Source organism: Ischnura elegans, chromosome 7 (genome assembly GCF_921293095.1).
Source record: "Ischnura elegans chromosome 7, ioIscEleg1.1, whole genome shotgun sequence".
Lineage (NCBI taxonomy): Eukaryota > Metazoa > Arthropoda > Insecta > Odonata > Coenagrionidae > Ischnura > Ischnura elegans.
The window spans coordinates 80,343,164-80,362,747 of record NC_060252.1 but is presented as its reverse complement, the minus strand read 5'-3'; the positions used below and the strand labels follow the sequence as shown (position 1 = coordinate 80,362,747).

Genomic DNA, 19,584 nt, shown 5'->3' with positions numbered 1-19,584 from the left:
TCTGAAATGTTGTGGTTATTAAGTAAGTGGTTATTATGAAACAATGCCACCCATTACGCTTTGCTCCCATAAATGGCTTGTACAGATCGTTCTGTTAAATCCCTGTGGATATATCCTTTAGGCAGTGATGGCTTAGTATTGCAACTGTTGGCATGCCTGAGCAGGCGCGCCGACTTATAAAAAATATTGGGGGGGCCCTAATCGGGGATCTTGCCCTGGGAAATTTTATAAGTAGTGAGTTTTAAGTTTTTTAAGCATTTTAGAAGAGTCATATGATCAACATTAGAACACTGATAACTCGGATCTCGATATCTGAACACTGCGGGGAAAATCGACAAGCCTGACACATTATTTCCTCACACCCATAACTAATTTTTGAGGGGGCTCGGGCCCCTTCAGGCCCCATGGAGTCGGCGCCACTGGATAGACCATCCATCTGAGTTGTAGCTGAGGATTTTGGTCCGAATCGTATCCCGGTCAAGTCAGATCATTTTTCTAAGCCAGTCTCTCTCTTAATTGATTATATAATAAACTTTCCTCGGTTTCGGCATACTAATATCTTTTGTAAACTCCTTAATCTAACTTAAATGGGACGATCCAATATCAGTTTTTCAATTCAATTTTATTCAGTTATCAAGACGCCATTTTCAAGGGCTAGAAAGTAACAGAAAAGTAACCTAAACTCCAGGAATAGGCAAATGGAAGGAGTGTTCAGATGCGGAAAGCCGTTTTGAGGACGACCTTGCTTCTCCTTTTCTTGCTATCTACGTACCTCGCACCGAAAACCACGTTCTTTCGCTCCCGCCGGAAAAATAACCCCCACCATTCAAGGGATTCTGTATCTCCAAGGCGCCAGGGGCGTTGATGCTCAAGACGAGGGTATTTTGGAGGGGGGGGACCATTTGAGACTGAGAAATATTCGCAAGTGAAAACCTCCTCTCCTTGCAAATTAAAACAGCGTCTCAGAGCGAGTGTTGTTGATGGAGATAAGAATAATTGGAATTTCTTGGCCGCCAAGTGCCGTTTAACTGTGCTACGGAGAAGTGTTACCCTGCCGATATGCTCTCGTGCGATAAGGGAGACCTGCTCGTGAAAAATGTCGGCTTCCAAGGCGCGAAAGTTTTATTTTAACTCATTGCTGAATGCTAGAGTGTGCTTCTCCGTAATTTGTATCTTTTTATGTCGCGTTTCTCTCCTCTGATTCGCTTATAATTAGCAGATAGTTCTATAAAAAAGTTAACTTTGTAAAAGTTATTTTTTTATCAATGATGAATCCTGTAAAATTTATGTTTTACGACCTTGCGGTAATCCGACAAGTCCAGCAACCCGGCGTACAGGGCTGGCGACTTCCCTTCGGCTGATATAATTTCGTCAGTTTTAAATAAAAGATTTTTCAATGCATAAAGTGCATTTGTTTTCATTATTATGTATTTAGCTATCCGTCAGTTCATAATTTGCAATAAGTTTTGGTTATGTGACACACTTAATCGTGAAAATAAAATTACTTTGCAGACTCTCAGTGATGTCCAGAGTTTATTTTGGCTTTACCGAGCATAATGTTTAGTATGAATTTGGTTTTCCGCCTTGACTCACACCCTGAGCAGGAGGGAGAATTGGCGTCACTTTATGTATTTAATTGCAATATTATGCCTCAAAAAGCTTTTTGCGCATTGTGTTTGTTTCCTGTATGTTTCGAATAATACGGTGTATTCAATAGTTCGGCTCTGTCTCGGCTTTATACCGAGGCTGTATGACGTCTGAATCCCGAGATGGCACTGCATTCTACGTCAACGGCAATTAGTATTGTATACGATAACTCACTAAATCATCAATTTCTATTTCTAGACCTCAAAAATGTAATGATGAATAACGTCTTTGAGCATAAGTCTGAGAAATAATTTTGTGCAAAAATGGTATGTCAGAGTTATTGTCTCTTCTTGTTCATTTATATATATGATGAAATATTTTTATATTTTTAATTATAATATTGTAAAATACCATTTTAACAATATTTCATGCTTTCCTGTATTAATTTATTGTAACTATCATGTTTCAAAGCCCTGAAGAAAATATAAGAAATCCATCCAAACGTCGGCAAACAATTTTACGTATCTCTCTCCGACCTACACTCCAAGACGTTATTCATGATTGCAAAATAATGTTTAGTTCGTGGTAATTAGATCATGATCGATCTCTTCTACTCTCATAACTGTGCTTTTCTGTCGAGTCGTTTTTCGTCAAATAAGTGGGAATCAAAATGTTTACGTAATGCGTTGGTTATTGAAGGACTACAGATGTTATTACTGTGACAGAAATGTCTTTTTGCGCTCGGGATAAAATTTATTTCTGCAAACGCTCGCACAACTCCCGTCGTACGTCCCAGTTTCCTCTGAGCCGAAATCACAGGATTAATTTAAGCATTGCTCCCTAGACTGCGATTCCGCGGAGAATTTGAACCGGAAATGTTGTCTCGTTCAGTGCTAAGACGGCTGAGAAAAGATTTAGCCCATCGTCTCGGAATACATCTACATTAAAAGACGTGGGTACTCAACAGTTATGAAAGTGCTCTCCAGTAAAATAGCTGATTATGTATAATTTCTCTGGATATAGTCTTAGGGTGAACATTAGTTGCCTAATACTAATTTGATACCCTTGCTTACTGAAATCTGGCTATTCCGTTGAAAATTTCCTTTCCATTGTTATCAAACTGATAGCAACGAAAAAGAAAATTAATTGTATGAATTTCATTGACATTTCTAGGGGAAGGACTGCATACGCAGTAATTGATATCAATAATATTGATTTATTTCTACGCTTTCATGTGTTTTAATAAAGCTCTCAAAGGTTTCCATATTGATTTCGCCTCATTTTTGCATCTAAAACTCGCGTTTTATTTTTCTAGGCCTTTCCATAAATTTCATCGTTTTCGCTGGTGGATACGGTGATCCATGTTCATAGTGGTTTGACTTTGTCATTCATTTCCAAATTTTTTACTCTTTTGATTTGTAAGAATAATAATAAGGAGAACTAAATAAGCATTATTTAGTTCTCCTTATTATTATTAGATTTTGTCTTGCTCTTGCGTCAGCAATGCGCGTTTTATTACGCTAAAATCCTCAGCCATTTCCATCGTTATCTCTGGTGGAAACGATGATCCGTGTACTTTGCGGTTCCATTCATTCATTTATTTCCAAATTTTTACTCTTTAAGTTAACCTAAATAAGGCTAATTTAGTTTTCCTTATTGCTAGCTGATCCTTCTCATTCGTGCACCAACAATTCGAGTTTAATTTCGCAAGAATCTTAAATAATTTCCATCGTTTTCGCTAGTGGCAGCGGTGATCCGTGTTTTTATTTTATTTTTTGCTGTTCTCCGTTTCGTAACTCATTTGTTTTAGAACGGTATGTGACGGCTATTGCTGTTGCAGCATGTTATTGCTCCGGATAGGCAAGAAACTTGCTTCAGTATCATTCTCTGAGTCACTGCATCCTATCCGACTCGAAATGGAATGCCCGTATGGATTATTGCCGGTGAGTTAAGCGCGTGCCCCAGTCTCGTTCATCTTTTCCCGTCTCTCCCTCAAGTTCCAGTTGTGAGTTCACTGGAGCTAGGAATCATGGCTGAAAAAATGTCATTGGTGATGGATATGGGAGTTTAGAAAGATAGCGGTGCACCTAGATCAATTGGATATTGAGAAATCGAAGCCGTAACGTCCTTTGACGTCCTCCATCAGCGTCCGCTAGAAATAGGAACCCTGTTGCACTGTAACCGTGTTACATCACTGTCACAATTATTTTAAATAATGTGTATTTTAAGAATTTATGTTGAATGGAATCAATCATTTAACCATGGAATCATTGAAATAATCTATTTCGTGACCTGTAAGTATAAAAGGAACATTTTTTTTCTTTTGGATTTGGATTATAGTATTAATTATATACATAATAATGTGCCCATCTTTATCAAAGAGAGAGATTTCAGTAGCAGAGAAATTTCGTCCAGGTAACCTGTTTATCTTCAATTACGTCCATTGTGATATTATATTGGTTCTCTTTTTCAAATGTAGAAATAAATTATTGAATTTTTTCATTTTTTTATGTCAACCATTTAACGAGAATTTATTAGACGAAAATTCAATATTACGAGAGGATAAATATGATCTTCCCTTGAAATCATATATTGAAAATTACATGAATAATGTGTATTCTAACATGTGGCATGCAGTGAAAATTTTTATATAACCTACGTATCTCAGTAAAATGTACTGATTTTGGCGTTACTCGGTGTAACGAAGTAACCATGAGATTAAAATAAAATGGTAAATTTCCACACAATTTTATTTACAAAATACCGACCCGGTTTCGACACGTAGTGTCACTATCAAGGTACACTAGCAACACTACGTGTCGAAACCTGGTCGGTATTTTGTGAATAAAATTGTGTGGAAATTTAACATTTTATTTTATTCTCATGGATATAAAACATTTCCACCAGATATCGCCGGACACTGTGAATTATGTAACGAAGTAATGTTAATGGTAGAACAAAGCAAATAAAAAGTATTAATCCACAAATAATTTATAAAAACTTATCCCCGCAGAGTCAAAACATTCCCACTCTCATAAGATCGGTGTTACTACCTCTTTATCACATAGATTACTTTCAATGTCTTTGAATGAACCAAGCTTCATCCAAGAACTCAGTGTGTTAAAATTAATGGGTTTGAGCCACGGCTATAGTGTAGGTATTTTCCAAAAGCTATTAGCGAAAAATTCTGCAAAAGACCATCGACCTTCCTAACCAGCTTACGTTTTTGGATACATGAGGCTCGCTATCGCATCTTTCGTTTTGTATTGTTAATGACGCTAAGCCGTTGAAACTAGTTGACAGCATTAGATTACTTGTGACACCGTACTTCGTATTTGAATTTTTCTTCCATGAACTCGCTGATAACTCAATTAATACTGGTGTGTTCCATTTTTTATCTTCATGTATGCCTAGGCGAAAATTCGGGTTTTTTTCAGTGTAGTTAAGTTTCCCTTGATTAATCCCTTGATCCTTTGAAGTTAATATGAAAAAGTGCCGCTCAAAAAAATTATTGATTTCTTCGTGTACTAATTTAATTTGAGGTAAATTTGTTTGTTAATATGCTTCGAGTCCTTTAGCCAAATTTTTAAAATACCAATAATGATTGTACGTCCAATATTCAGCCTTTTCTTGCAATGTAAGTTAAACAAAGTATTCACGACCCGCCGAACAAATTCAACTCAGCCAATAAGTAATATTTTAAGCTCGGGAACTAATTTTCTTTTAGTTTACTTGAAACTTTCTTATAACATGAAGAAGTTCTCTTACAGACAGGACAAATTTCGTTGCAATTATTCTCAAAGTTTTCCTTGGTAGTGCAAGTAAAATCATCTTTACTTTTATTAAAATGTTTCATTTTTATTCCAACAACTTTGAAGAAGTGCAGTTTTTACTTGAATATAACTTTTTTTTACTTCTTCGAGGTTATAGGATTGTGTATTTGATTTACAGTCTGCCATAATTCAATGAAGATCTTTTTTTTTTCAAACGGTGACATTCTAAAGTCCTCTTGGTTACATTCATCTCTCCATATTAAGACGTTTTGTGATTAAAAAATTAACCCTTGCCTTAAACACACATTTGCTGTATGAAAACCCATGAAAAGGAAATTAGACTGCTCTCTTTAGTTTTTCGCTTGAAGTTATCTTGAAGAGGATGCCTGTTAGTGGATAATTATGCTTGAGAAAATTACAGCACCGTCTCCTTTCTCATATAGCACGTCGTAGCATTCTCCAGCTGTCAACATCGGCTTGCATTTTGCAAAGACGAGTCTTGTCATGTATTAAGCGAATGTGCGTTGTGATTATGAGCGGAATGGAATATTAAAAAATTCCATAAATGACGGCAGAATGATGCGAAAGAAAAGATAAGGATGTGCCTTCTTATAATGGAATAAACAAGATGAGCCTTCTAATTACTTAATCTTGAAGGTTTAACTCACCCAGTTGAGTGTGTTTCTCATTTGTATGAAGCTCTCCATGCAGCTACATAATACCCACTGCAATCAGACTTAGGATGACCTGCTTTGGGTGTGTAATTTGAGGAAACTTTCTAGATTACCTAAGTTAACGGCTTCTCGTATTCAGCGTTGCATTTAGGGTTGGGAAAAGATAATTGTGAAGCACTATTTTTAAGGAAGCGTATAGCTTCTTCAATGACTGGAGTGTTGCGTGAGGCTTTACAAGGGCGTACTAAGGATCAAAACTAGGGGGAGTCATAGTCGTTCAAGTTGTAACATTTTAGCACGGAATCAAACCAATATTTTAAGAAAATTATAACAGCGCTTTTTTAGTTTATAAAAGCATTTCCTTGAAAAAAATATTTTAGTTACATGCTAATGCATGACATTACATGCTTATACTAATATCATTTTTCGTGTCTAAATAAAAATTTTGAAAACTTTCATTACAATCCAGTCCTTATTTTCCTTAAAGGTTTTTGCGATATTTGCTCCTGGGGGGGATGTCAGCACTTCTGTCCTCATGAGCCTTTGTAGCTATATATACCTATCTTATCGTGGCGAGGATTGGACTATATTTCTTAAGCGTGAAATGGATTAGTAGAGAAAAGAAGTCATGTTTTAGAAGTATGTTGCTTCTCAGAATGAAACTTGTTCTTGCTGATGTTTAAAATAATCCTTTTTGTTACTGTTTATGTTCATCAAAATTTAAGGCTATTTTGTGTTTTTGCTTGATCTGAGTTGGTTGATGTTGTAATTGAAAAAACAAGTACATAAAAACTATAATAAAATTAAGCAATAACGAAAATTTGTTTATTCTGATGAATATATTCTCCCATTGCAAGACATTAATCGCTACCGAATGTAAACCCCATTCCAAAGCTAACGCCGCGCTGGAGGTTATGCATGGTATATTTCAAGCCTGCCTCTGGAAGGATATGAAATTTCTATTTATTTTCATGAAAAAATTTCCCTTGACCGGGAATCAAACCACGGAACACGGATTGAGGAATAGCGTCGCGTCGTGGCCTGCACAGTGGTTCGGAAAGTCCTAAAGTCCGCGGTGCTACTCTAAGTTTGGGTTATTTTTTTCCAAAGGCAATTAGTTACTTTTACCGCCGTTTGCGCTGCTGGCTGAAAAAGTAGATCTCTTATGGTATTCACCTAGCAACACTTTTTTTTGCAGTTTTCTCTTGAAACTAGTAGAATATTGATACTATGTACAACAAATTATTCCCGAGTAAAATTTCATTTTCCATGAGTATTTTTCCAATGTTTTATTTTTTTAATTTACAGGAGACGATAGAATGGAAGTCCTTGCAAAACAGTTCCGTGTATCCGACCCGAGGGGCACTGTTCTCTTCTCAGCGGACCAAAAGGAAGTCATGGTGGGCGCTGAAGTCCTCAGGGTAACTGGTGAGATATCATGTCATACCCCATTCGTGCATCTTATAATAAAGATAATAATAATAATCGTATGGAAACAGCACAATAAAAACGTTATAGACACAGATAAAGAGAAAATTTTCGTTATTTTGAATTTTCGCTGTGTAACACAACTTCGCCCTGTGAAAAAACGACGCAAACAGAAAAAACTTGGTTTTCATGCAGATATAAACTCTTTTACCTTCTTTTTAAATTCTGTTTATCATCATCAGTAGTCCTATCCTAAGATTGGTTTGAGGAAACTCCTTTCCTAAATTTTAATATATTAAATATTTTAATAACTTCCTCATTTTTAAATATTTTTTTAAATTTTTAAATTTAAATATTTATATTAAATATTTTAATAACTTCCATAACCACCTGCAATAATATTCTCTTCTTCAAGCAAAAGAAATTTTGTCATGAAATAAGATTGTTTTCTTTACGGTCGAGCGTAATTCCGAGGCATTCTTCTCAAGTTCAGTCCTTCCACTACAATTTCAATCTACTCTCTATCAAAAAAAATTTGGTTGAAAAAGTCCTATATTATTCCCCTTTGAATTAATGTTACTTAATGAGAAAGTTGAATAAATTTAATTGCTGTGAAAATTTCGGCACTTCACTTTCATTTATTGTACTGTATTAGCTCCTTGTTGAATTTTTATTTCAATTCACTTATCTTTATTAGCTAGTTTCTCGGTTAATTATTCACTAATTGAACATTGCAATCCGCATCTACGTAATAATACTTTTCCCAGGTGGTCGTGGCATGCCTTTAGGATTGTAATTCTAGGACTGTTTATACTCTTGGGATTGCCATGAAACTGTACGGAGTTAAAATGTTTACGGCTTTACCTTTGCCCGGCGCTATTGCTTCTCCTCCCTCCTAATTTCGTGCTTGGGTCTCCGGAAGCAGGCTGTACTCATTAACTTCGCGAAAGCCACCGGTTTTTTGTTTTTTAATTTCGCGTCTCTTGCACGTTTCTCGTGTTTATGGGCTCGCAGCTGAGAGGCTCTCTCTAATATTCTTTTAATGGTAAAAAAGGATGACGAAGCGTTTGTTTCCTTTTTCAATTATCATAAATATAATCGAAACAATTGTTTGGTCGTAAGTGAAAAATCATGCTTCAGAGAATTTCTGATTTCGCATTCGTTGAGAGACCCATGTGGAATTTTAGGCGTGTAGATGCGTAGTATCTAATAATAGTTACCATTGATTGTTTGAGGCGTAACTTGGTGAAAGCGATTCATAATTAAATAAAAAAGAAGAACTTTGTGCTTTCACATTAATATTTATTCACAACCATGGTTTCAACGTTAGACGTCATCATCAGGTGACGTCTAACTGACTGATGATGACGTCTAACGTTGAAACCATGGTCGTGAATAAATATTAATATGAAAGCACAAAGTTCTTCTTTTTAATTTAATAGTTACCATGTTAAATCGGGATAATTTCTTACTGCACCAAATACAGTTCTTTTGGTAAAACCAGGAATTAAACCTTTCGTGCTATTGTGTCGTGGCTAAGAATGTGGATTCACCTAATTTTCAGTCTGTATTTTTCATAGATATTTTCAAAGTTAATTTTACGTGCTTAGAAACCTTTCCAATATTTTGAAAAAATAAATGCATTCTATTTTACCTCCTCAGTTAGTTTCACTTAGAGTGAAACTTTTACTTTATTCTAAACCTCACATTCTGCGCTTCATGACTTGGTGAATGTATGGACTAAAATAAAATAGTTGCAAGACTTAGAAATGATAAGAATATTTTAAACCGATGTAAGGAATTAAGGTTTCTTTTGCTATTATCAATATATTTCAATCGATAAAGGAAGGATGAAATATTTATGTTAAGTAAGAGGGGTTACAAAAAGTATTTGGGGAATAATATCACGGACCGAAAGAAATTTTACCACCTGCAATGTATTGAATATGTTTCACGTAAATTTGAACAATTTCATTCATTCTTCATGTGTTTTAGCGTCAGTAATTCAACAAACCGGTGCAATCAATTGGCTGCTTGTTTAATGAAAGTTTTCACGACTATCGCAGTTTATTTTTATCCTTGTTCTTGCTCCGTTTTTTATGCCGTGATACAAAATGTTACTATTTCATGTTTACTCCCATTTTTAATTTTTATATAATTCCTCTATTTTGAAAAGTTTTTGTATTTTATGTAATTTATTGTCGATGACTATCACCAAAGATTGGTGAATGCGTAATTTTATGCATTTTTACTATGGCTTTGGCAACCAACGATCTTGGGCACTAAAAACTAGTATTTTAAATTTTATTTCCTTTATCTATGAATATCGTTAGTGGACTATAGTTACATGCAAATATTACAGAATATATTTCTAAAATTTGTGTAATCCTGATCTAATGTAGATATTTTGGGTTCTTTTTATTGTTTACATATTTTTGGTTCCAGGTACAGGTGGTGCCATTTTTGATGGCACAGTCCAGACTCCGGTTGTGCGTGCTGATTCCGGGAATGATCTGAGGTGATTCTCTTATTAATTGCAAATAACATTATTCTTCTCTTGCTATTGCGAAGTAGGTACTTATGATTGTGAAAATATTTCCAGAAAGTAAATAATTCAATTTCGTCCCTAATTTAGGCTTGAGTCCCCGACCAGATCACTTGAGGTGAGGGCACCTCTAGGCGTGGCAATTGAGTCTCGTGCCGGTGATATCAGTGCATCATGCCTCACGGATCTCAAGCTTCAATCAGTCGCTGGAACGGTGGGTATAGGGTTTTTTCTGAGTAAAGTACTTGTATACCATACTAAATCCTGCTTTTGTGGCAGGTAGGGCAACAGAAACTAAACTTAAGTCAAAACCAGTAAAATTTCCATAGTTTCGTTCCCGGGAGCGAAATGTAGAAACGAAATGGATTTTAACCTGGAGAGCTAAACTCAGGGTCGATACGAAATTGGAGTCAAAACTACTTCGGGTCGAAACTAAACGAGACGCAGTTAATTTTTCGCACTGGAGGGACCACTTGTTTCATCTTCGAATAGTTTAGTTTCGACCCACACACCGAGTGCGAAGTATGGTTGAATGAAAATTTTGGCGTTCCGGCATTATCACCCATATTTTTACCACTAATTGGAGAACGGTGAACGCAAACTGGCCATTAAATTTTTGGCTCAATGTTTTGACCTCTCTACACGTTCATCAAACGTAATGGGTCGAAACTATACTCACTTATCCCCCTCCACTCAAATTGTGGCATCTAAACTTAACCATGAGCAGCGGAGTTTCGATTAATTTAGTTTCGTTCCCGAGAGTAAAGGTTAGTCCCGGGTCGAAACTATAGTCCTAGGTGATTTTAATTTCGTGCAAGAACGGAACTAAACCCAGGCCTCGTATTTTCGTTTCCCTCCAGGTCGAGACGAATCATTTTCTTTTCGTTTCACTTGCCATCCTTGTTCTGTAATGACTAGGAAAAGTCCTCGCGTGACAACCCGGAAATCGTGGGTTCAAGTCCCACCTGGGTAATATTTATTCAGCGAAAGGATTAAAATAAATAATAAAAATATGGGTAAAATTTTCTCGAGATTCGCATCTGGTTAACCCTACAATGCACTTTGTATCATATGTGATACATTACACTCATTGCCGGTTAATTCTGAAGGGTACAATTCTTCCATTCTACCGCATGGTGTAACAGATATGATATATCCCGTCGTTATACTATGTGGTTGTCGAAGCAGTCATTGGTACCAAAGGCGATCAGACTCTAATTATGTTGAAGGAAGTCAGCTCCTCGCATGTGAAACGAGTAAGAGGATTTACCCGAGTGATATCGATATTGGTAATTAGTAAAGGAACGGGCGCCAATGAGAAGTTTTCTATGATTATGCGAAAGGAAAACCTTTTTTGGAAAATTGCCAAATATGTGGTAATTATCCATTTATTGTAAAATTTATCAATATTTGACCATAATGTATTTGCTACATTTTAAAATGTTTCTTCGAAAATAGCTGAAAATTTTATTTAAATGAAGTATTGGAAGCGTATTTGGATATATTTTATAAGGAAAAAATATTTTTGGCATGTATTTAGAAATTCATGCAGTTAAGGGTAAAAAAAACTCGATATCTGCCTAGGCTTCGAGCTCTGACTCGCTGATCCATAATGCTGCAGATTTTCGTTTGATTTGTGACGTCCTTTTTAAATCCTCCTTGTAAAGAAAGACCTTAATGTGCTGTTTACGGGGAAGTTGTAAAAAAAAAAAATTTGTTTTTTGTTCGCCATCATATTTTTACAATGAATTTGGTGTATCAAACTATTAAGTTTACTTAAATTCATAATTTCTTTGTCTTATTGTTAGCTAAATTTTTAAGTATAATCCAATTTCTCATATAACCTTTTAATACAAAATAATATTCTATACCCTTTTATTAACATTAACTATTATGTAATAAAATTATTGCCTACAAATCTGATTGTGTTGAGTGTATATTTGGTCACTTAGCCGTTAACACTCTATTTTATCTATCGATCAGTGATTCAACCTAAAAAATGGTGGAAATTGGGTACAGCTCATCCCAAACTTACCCATAGCTGATCTAATATAGTTGTTTGTATTTTACCATAGAAAACTCTTTGAGGATTTTTTTTAGATATCCTAGGGATTCACCGGGGGTTTGAACCCGAGATTCCTCGATAAACGCCCTACCCAGTTGTCTGGCACGCTCTATGTCATGAATCAAGATTTTTAAGGATGGGGTACAATAATGCTACCTTCAGTTCTAAAATGACATTGTGGTAGTGGACTGCCTAATTCTTCGGATGCTTGTGTGGATAACAATTCGTCTAAAGTAATATTCCTACATTTATGTCTTCACTACAGATCCGTCTCGACTCAGCTAGCGTGATGCTGCCTATGCTCAAGTTGGTGAATCCCGTGAGAAGAAAACCTTTGTCCAGCGATTCCGACCTTACCGGTCATCGGAGGGGATTCGAGGTTTTCCAGCTATGCGTCTGCGGCAACGGCAAACTGTTCATAGCTCCACCGAGGGGGGACTGCGTTGCAGACGGCGAAGTGTGTAGGTGATCTCAATCTGTTTCGAAACATCGCATTCTCTATTGTTTCATCGGATATCCTGTTTCGTCACCTGTGCGTCAGCTGAAAAACGAGGAAAGTACTTAGGGCGTTATTGTTACGCGCGCAAGAGAGGCTGAGAACCTTCCGTCAGTAAACAATATCCAACCAACCATCCCTTGATCCACCAAAGAATAAAAAAAACAGTATTTGCAACACGTTTTGATGGAATGGCAGTTTGTCGTGAGGAAAATTCGGTCAGTTAAAGTCTGTGCTTATTATTTTTGCAAGGGTTGTTAACTGCTTAAAATGCCTTGATATTATTACTTTTTTTTTACGAACAATCGTTTTTGTAAATCTTTTTTCTAGGACGGAGTATGTATGTTATTAACGTTGGCGATTGTATTTAATTGGTGGCGAGATCTTATTCTTGACTCATATTTTTCAGTACTGTTACTAAAATAATTCAGTAATAAGCGGATAAAGTATCAATGTTTTTTTGTAAAAACTAAATTTTAGCAGTTCTCTGACACTGTTACATATTCTGTCTATGTGGAGGCATATTTTCTTTATAATTTCCTCAGTCAACTATTTTTTTATTTTTTCTCCTTTTTAACTGCCATTCTCTGTATTTAATCTAACAAAGGTGGTGGTAGAGGTATAAAGTACACCATTGTGCATTATGGAAAAAATATAAAGTGGTGTCTTTCCTGTTTCATATCGCTACTAACAGTGGTAGTGGAATTATGGTGTTAAGTGAGAAACATTTATAGTGATCCTAATGCGATCAAAAGGAATTATTGAACATCCTTTACCCTTCCATAGCCAATGAGTTGTTAGACGTGTGCCTGAGGAATGACGACTACACATTATATGAGCTTCGAAAATGACCACATTGCAATTTTTCATTTCATTTCGTGCCTCGTACTCTTAGCTTGGACATATATTTTTTTCTGTGCAGTCTGAGGCAAGGCGAAACGTATCACTGTGCTGTATGTGTTAATTTTTTTCATTTTCGTGATGTCTCTCGTAGCCTACAGTGATGAAAGTGCGTCAAAAAAAGGCGAATTATTTGCTGGAAGATTTTTTGGAAATTGTTACTTGAGTAAAAGTACAATTAGTTTACGCGCAAATTGGAAACGGCTCAGTTTCCCTGAGAACAATGTTCATGCAATGCTTGAGATGTTTCTGAGCAGTTACTGATTTGGTCATAAGTGGAAACCATATTTTGTAATCATTCTGCCGAGAACTGAATAAAATGTAATATTACCTGTTGACAATCTTCCCGAAAATTATTTATTGCCTTCCACTCATTTCCAGCATTCATGCACATAACTATTAATTCTCATCAGCTCCATTTGGACTGGTTCTCATTGATTTTTGATCCTGTTTCTGAAGACTGTGAATTTTACCCCAACTTGCAGTTTTTGAGGAGAAAATTGATAAAAAATACTCCTTTTGTATTCTAAACTCAATAGAATTAAGTCATTTTAACAATTCCAAAGTATAATTTAATTATTTCATAGCAAAGTTATTGAATGAATGTGGGACCAGAAACTGAGTTTGTCATACTTTAATTTATCCAACTCTTAATTCCTCAGAACCTCTATCTCTTTTCTCTATTTCACTATGTAAAGTGATGTCACGTTTTTTCCAAAAATATATTAAACTTCTATTAGAATATTTTATGAATTTTCTCAAAATATCGTAGAGCTGCATTGCTGATATTTTTAATTTTTTTTCTTGATTCATATTGGATATTGTACTTTAACTTGGTGAAAATATTTCCTTGGAACGGCCCAAAACATAAAAATCCGTATCAAAATCTTTTATCTATCATTATATTCTATAACACTTAATTTAGAATTCTATAGTACTAGAAAAGTAGAATTGTTCGTATTTCTCCGTTGGAATCATGGATTGATTTTTGCATGATTGAAAAGTTTTATCTGCCTATTTCGAAGTTTTTGAGGTCCCTTATAACATTTACTAATTGTTTAATTTTTTGGAGACTTTATGTTTCCTTTACGGGATATTTATTGATTAGGCATATCGATTCCTAAAAAGTTTCTTTCTTATTTTGAATTCTGTGGGAAAATTTCAAGGCAAAAAGAGATTATCTAAAAGTTATTTTCGGCAAATTCTTCATGTTTGTCGGGAAATAATCTCGAACTTTGGAAATTCCATTTTTAGACCCCGTTAGTTAAGAATATTTTCCAATTAGTGGGCTCTTCGTGCGCTCCAGGGCTTCGCTCAGTCATCCAGGTCCTCCCAATTTTCTGGAGGTTTCGTGGGAATTTTCACGTAATACGGTCCGATGACCTCTAGTTGAAATTCAGCGCGGGTAGATAACCATCCAACCTATAAAAAGAGTTTTTTTTTTCTTGAAAATCTAATGTGATCGCATTTCATTGCCCTACCAATAGTTTTACAGCACTTAATTATTAAATATGGATATACGAGGAGGGACCAAAAAATAACCAGACGCAAATCGCTGCGCACGTTACTCTTATATTTTGGGTTTCTCCCGCTAGATGGGTGTCATTACATCGTTTATGAGGCAGTTTTCCAGTCCATGTAGTATGCACTCATTCTCTTGTTCCCTTTCCCCCTTGCACCCTGCTCCCTTACTAGTGCTCTACTAGTGCCATAAAGTGTGAACAGAAATAATGCGAACTATTGACAGTGACGAAATGTGAAGCGCAGGGTAGTGTTAGGATATCTGGTGGTTGCTTTAAGAATCAATTTCACCCTGCTTCTCGGTTTGTTTACGTTTGTAATCTAGACTGCTTAGTATTTTGAATTTTCTGGCACCAATTGGACGCTCTCTCTGCACATAATAAACACAAAATTACTTACAACTCCAGTTCAAGATTTTTAAGTTTTTCATTGGCGCCATTTTCACGTCCACTTCCTACGAGGGCACGTTAACGAGGGAGCATCCGCGTTCCCTTGTTCACTTACCCTTCATTCCCTTGCGCCATCGCAGATTGGATCCACCCTTGCTGTCGTCACATCCGTAAGTTGACGATTGAAAAGTGCACGAAGGGTGAATAATTGCGAATTGGAAAACGGTTTGAGTCAGTATGCGAAACAGTATGGCTTTAGATGGTTGTAGCGAGACACTGTGATAGTTTACATCTGAAGTATTTTGATCTCTTCGATTTTGGAAATGGCTTATATTTGAGAACAGCGTACAGCGTTGAAAATTTGTTCTCTGCTCGGTAAAATTTAGTCAAACACGGTTAATCTTTTGTATACATCTTATAAAGAAGACGCCTTAAAAAGTTCTGACGTGCAGGAGTATTATCCGGAATTCAAACGCGGTGACATGTCGATCGAAGACATTAAACGCCCGAACCAGCTTTCAAGGTCCAGAACTGAAGAAAATGTGGGAAAAAATCGTGCCCTTGTGCACGTGGATAAGTGGCGTACTATTTACGAACTCGCTGAACAATCTGGTCTTTCTTTGAGTTTATTGCAGTGACTTTAAGCTGAAGTTGAGCAAATGAGACGGATCGTGGCGAAATTCAACCCCCGTTTGCCGACTCCTGACCAAAATGCGGCACGTGCTGCTGCTTGCCGCGGCTTGAGTTTTTGGTAAAAAAATTGCATGACACTGCTCTTTCACCCACCCTATTCACTAGATCTCACACCTTGTGATTTCCTTTTGTTCCCCCGGATGAAAATGGTGATGAAAGGGAAACGTTTTTTATCGCATTACGGAGGTGAAAATGGAGTCGAAGGCGGTGCTGCAAGGCATCGGAAACAACGAGTACCAAAGGTGTTTCGCGCAGTGGAAAAAACGTGTTCACCAATGTATCAGTTAAAATTGAGAGTAATTTGAAGGCGACTAGCATTTCTAACACAAAATATTAAATATTGAATTTAATTTTTAAAATTTTCGGTTATTTTTGCGTCCCCCGTCGTACTTCCATAGCATGGAGGTGTAATTCATTTTGATTTTTTTCTCGTTTCGTGCATACGTTCCTTAATTATTGAGGTAAATTTTTTTTCAACTATGTATTTGAGGGAGCAGTAGTAACATTTAGTGGTTAAGCTCTACTACTGTACTATTGTTGGTCATTGCGGGCAATTTGCTTTCAGAATTCCTTTTTTTGATGCTCAGAATGAATGGATTTAAATATTTTCGGTCGAAATCCCTATATTTTCTCTTTTCTGGCATTTTCAAAGTTGAAATTATAAATAATTTGATGTAGAAATACATTTAAGTGAGAATGTGCAAGGTTTCTCGCACTATATTTACGGTTTTGCATGATACCTGTATGCTTATATCGTCGTAGATAGCACTCAGAATCTGAAATATTAAGTTCTTCCAAAACAATATTGGCTTACCTCTTGTGATGTAGTTTCCGGGAATGGTTTAACATCCCTTGTATCATCTTCCTGGGAAATATTTTTCTGAGGCCTTTTTGTCTGGGATACACTTCTCGATCCTTTGTATCGTTCCCTGAAATGTATTGGTTGCAAAAGATTCATAAAAATTATAAAGTCATAGTTTAAGGAAATTTTTATTTTTCAGTAATTAGCTGGCGCTATGACCTATTTGTTGATAAAAAAGCAGAGTTTGTGGAAGATTAAGGCTTTTAAACTGCCTTCAGTATATACCCTCTACGACATTATTGTTTCATTTCCTGTTGAATCTTCACGAACCGTACACAACCGTAGGTATAGTGCAAGAAACCTTGCACATGATCGCTTACATGCATTTAAGCATGGAAATAATTATAATTACAGCTTTGAAAATAAGACGGGAACATAGATAAATATTCTCTTTGTTATGGCGATGCCTATTTACAGAAGCAGTTATTTATTCCTCAAAAATCTCAAGAATATCTAGGAGTGATAGATAGTTTCAAAAAAATTTCAATAATGAGCCTTAAAAATACCTATTAATTTGTCATTATTTTAGCGGTAAAGTATAATAAATTTTTTCCTCTTTTGTTTTACTTAAAATTTTCCTTCACGCGTGCTGGTAAAAGTAATTTGATCGTACTAGATGTGAATAAAATTCGATCGTGAGATCTTAACGGTAAATATTATGAGAGGATGCATTATTTATGATTGGCTCTTGGTGAAATCAAAATTTTTATTTTAAAAACTGGTTCTTACTTTCAGTTTAGTCATTTCGGCGTATAAAAATACATATTGCACCGTCACCACAAAAATGGTGTCCTAAGCTTTCACTTCGCCTATAAAATGGTAGCAAACCCTCTTCAGAACCCTTATTCTTTGATAAACCTGTTGTTTTCAGATTCTGTCTTAAAGTAAACATTATTGCAAAATGATTTTTCTTAGTGTATCTTTAGAAGGTGCACGCTCCATTAATTTTCCTTGTGATGTTTTATTTTCACTCGATGTTTATAAGAAATTAAGTGAAAATACGGCACAAGGGGAACTGGGCTTAAAGCTTAGTTTTGATTTGTCTGTTATCTTCTTTTGAGGTGCTTAACTTTGTACCTGTCGCTCAATTTTTCCAGCCTCTGATTTTTCTGAGACGGTATTGGTCATTAGACCACGTCAATAAAGTAGAAACATTCATATTTAATTTTATATGATGCATCATTCTTTTTCTTTTTGCGATGTAAAAATGTCCTCCTTATTTGCATTACTTAACCTGCATTTTTAAGATCACACCTACTTGGTAAACCATTAAGTAATAGCTCAAAGGAATTACGAAAAAATTCAGGTCAGTGAGGATGTTTGATTATTTATGGAGGCATAGCTTGACAAATCATATCATGTACTGCATTCACTAACACTATCGTCATGTTTTCAAAATTAGGTATCTTTTCTAATTTCAGGTAAGTATTCAATTAATATGCCTATTTTCTTAGCATTGCCCTCAATTTTAGAATATGATCGTATTGCTTTGTGTCAACTATAGCAAAAATCTACCTATTATCAAATGATACCTTCACTAGCTTAGTTAGATTTCCATTAAATTATTATTCACAACAGTTACAAACATTTATGGCGATTCTGTTGGTCATTATTTACGATTGCAATAGCTTTTTTGTCATTGGATGACGATATTAACAATGTAAATGATGTATCTTGCATGATTACATTCTGCATCAACGTACATGACATGAGTCATCAGTTCTTAAAAACACTTGCTGACAATAGAATATCTCATTTATTCCCTGAGATAGTTCTCTAATAATAACGTTATAATAAATACGTTACTGAGAAAAACTTGCTGGTGTACAGCCTTTTATTCGAAGTCCTACCAGGTTAAAGTAAGCGTAGACTTTAAGAGTTACTTTTCCACGCCATAATAGCGCTTCGTTACCCTCAGGTCTATAATTTACTGAATTGACCTTTGTAGAAAAAAACTTCGTCGTTACTGATATTTTTTCCGTCGTCGAAAACCGATGGTCTTTGAAATAAGAAACTCCATGCAGTGTACCCTCCGCGACATGCACTTTATTTATTTTGTTTTAAGGCCTTTGCGTTGTAAATAAATTGAGCTCAAAGGGTTAGGAGCGGATGGCTTAGATCAAGGAATTATTTGACGGAAATACTTACGCGTAAAAAGGCAGCAAAAATCCCCACTTCTTCCTCCACTGCGAGGCGCACCATTCTTCATTTTCCACGGACGCCCTCCAATTTTGCAACTCGTGATTGGGCTGCATTCGTACTACTTTTTGTCCCTCCATTCCTCTCTTCCGATCGAACCCGGGAAAGGATTTTGAAGAAACAGAATCAGACTTTATGTTATCACCTTTTTGACTGTGCTTTGTTTATTTTTATGTTTACATGCACAATCTGCGTTGCCATCAACAAAACTTTTGCCACCACGGTTGTTATGAGTAGCAAAGAGTCACAAATGGACATGGTAAGGGTATTTGATGGTTGATGGTTGGTAATTATGATCAGTACAAACCATTTGACATTCACATTAGTATTAGCGAATAGTATTCCTGTGAACCTAGTTTAAATGGTTTGGTAAATTGACGTACACTTGTAAAACTTGGTCAACCACAAATTTTGACGCTCGAGGTTATTGAAAATTATGTATATCATCTCCT

At 35.9% G+C, this 19,584-nt stretch overlaps 2 protein-coding genes across 5 annotated transcripts in view; one reads left to right on the top strand and one right to left on the bottom strand.

The window, feature by feature from the left end:
* The window catches only part of LOC124162260 (delta-sarcoglycan-like), a 391,441-nt gene extending 377,630 nt beyond the window's left edge, over nt 1-13,811 (top strand). For all 4 annotated transcript variants that reach the window (XM_046538731.1, XM_046538734.1, XM_046538732.1 and 1 more), the window contains 4 exons: nt 7,343-7,462; nt 9,908-9,980; nt 10,098-10,221; nt 12,338-13,811. In XM_046538731.1, coding sequence (XP_046394687.1) covers nt 7,343-7,462; nt 9,908-9,980; nt 10,098-10,221; nt 12,338-12,541 — 521 coding nt within the window. In that variant the 3' untranslated portion in view covers nt 12,542-13,811. The remainder of the gene's footprint in view (nt 1-7,342; nt 7,463-9,907; nt 9,981-10,097; nt 10,222-12,337) is intronic.
* Nucleotides 13,796-19,314, bottom strand: LOC124162262. The gene is made up of 3 exons (XM_046538735.1): nt 19,082-19,314; nt 16,886-17,000; nt 13,796-14,890 (listed from the first exon to the last, which is right to left on the bottom strand). Exons 1-3 carry the CDS (start codon nt 19,210-19,212, stop codon nt 14,783-14,785), a joined length of 354 nt encoding a protein of 117 aa, XP_046394691.1. The 5' UTR covers nt 19,213-19,314; the 3' UTR covers nt 13,796-14,782.
* Between the last annotated feature and the right edge of the window lie 270 nt (nt 19,315-19,584).

Coding starts and splice junctions, on each gene's coding strand:
- LOC124162262 (XM_046538735.1), bottom strand. CDS start 19,212: ATGGAGGGACAAAAAGTAGTACGAATGCAGCCCAATCACGAGTTGCAA. Junction 17,001..19,081: donor TTTTTGCTGCCTTTTTACGC/GTAAGTATTTCC, acceptor AATACATTTCAG/GGAACGATACAAAGGATCGA. Junction 14,891..16,885: donor CGGAAACTACATCACAAGAG/GTAAGCCAATAT, acceptor CTCTTTTTATAG/GTTGGATGGTTATCTACCCG.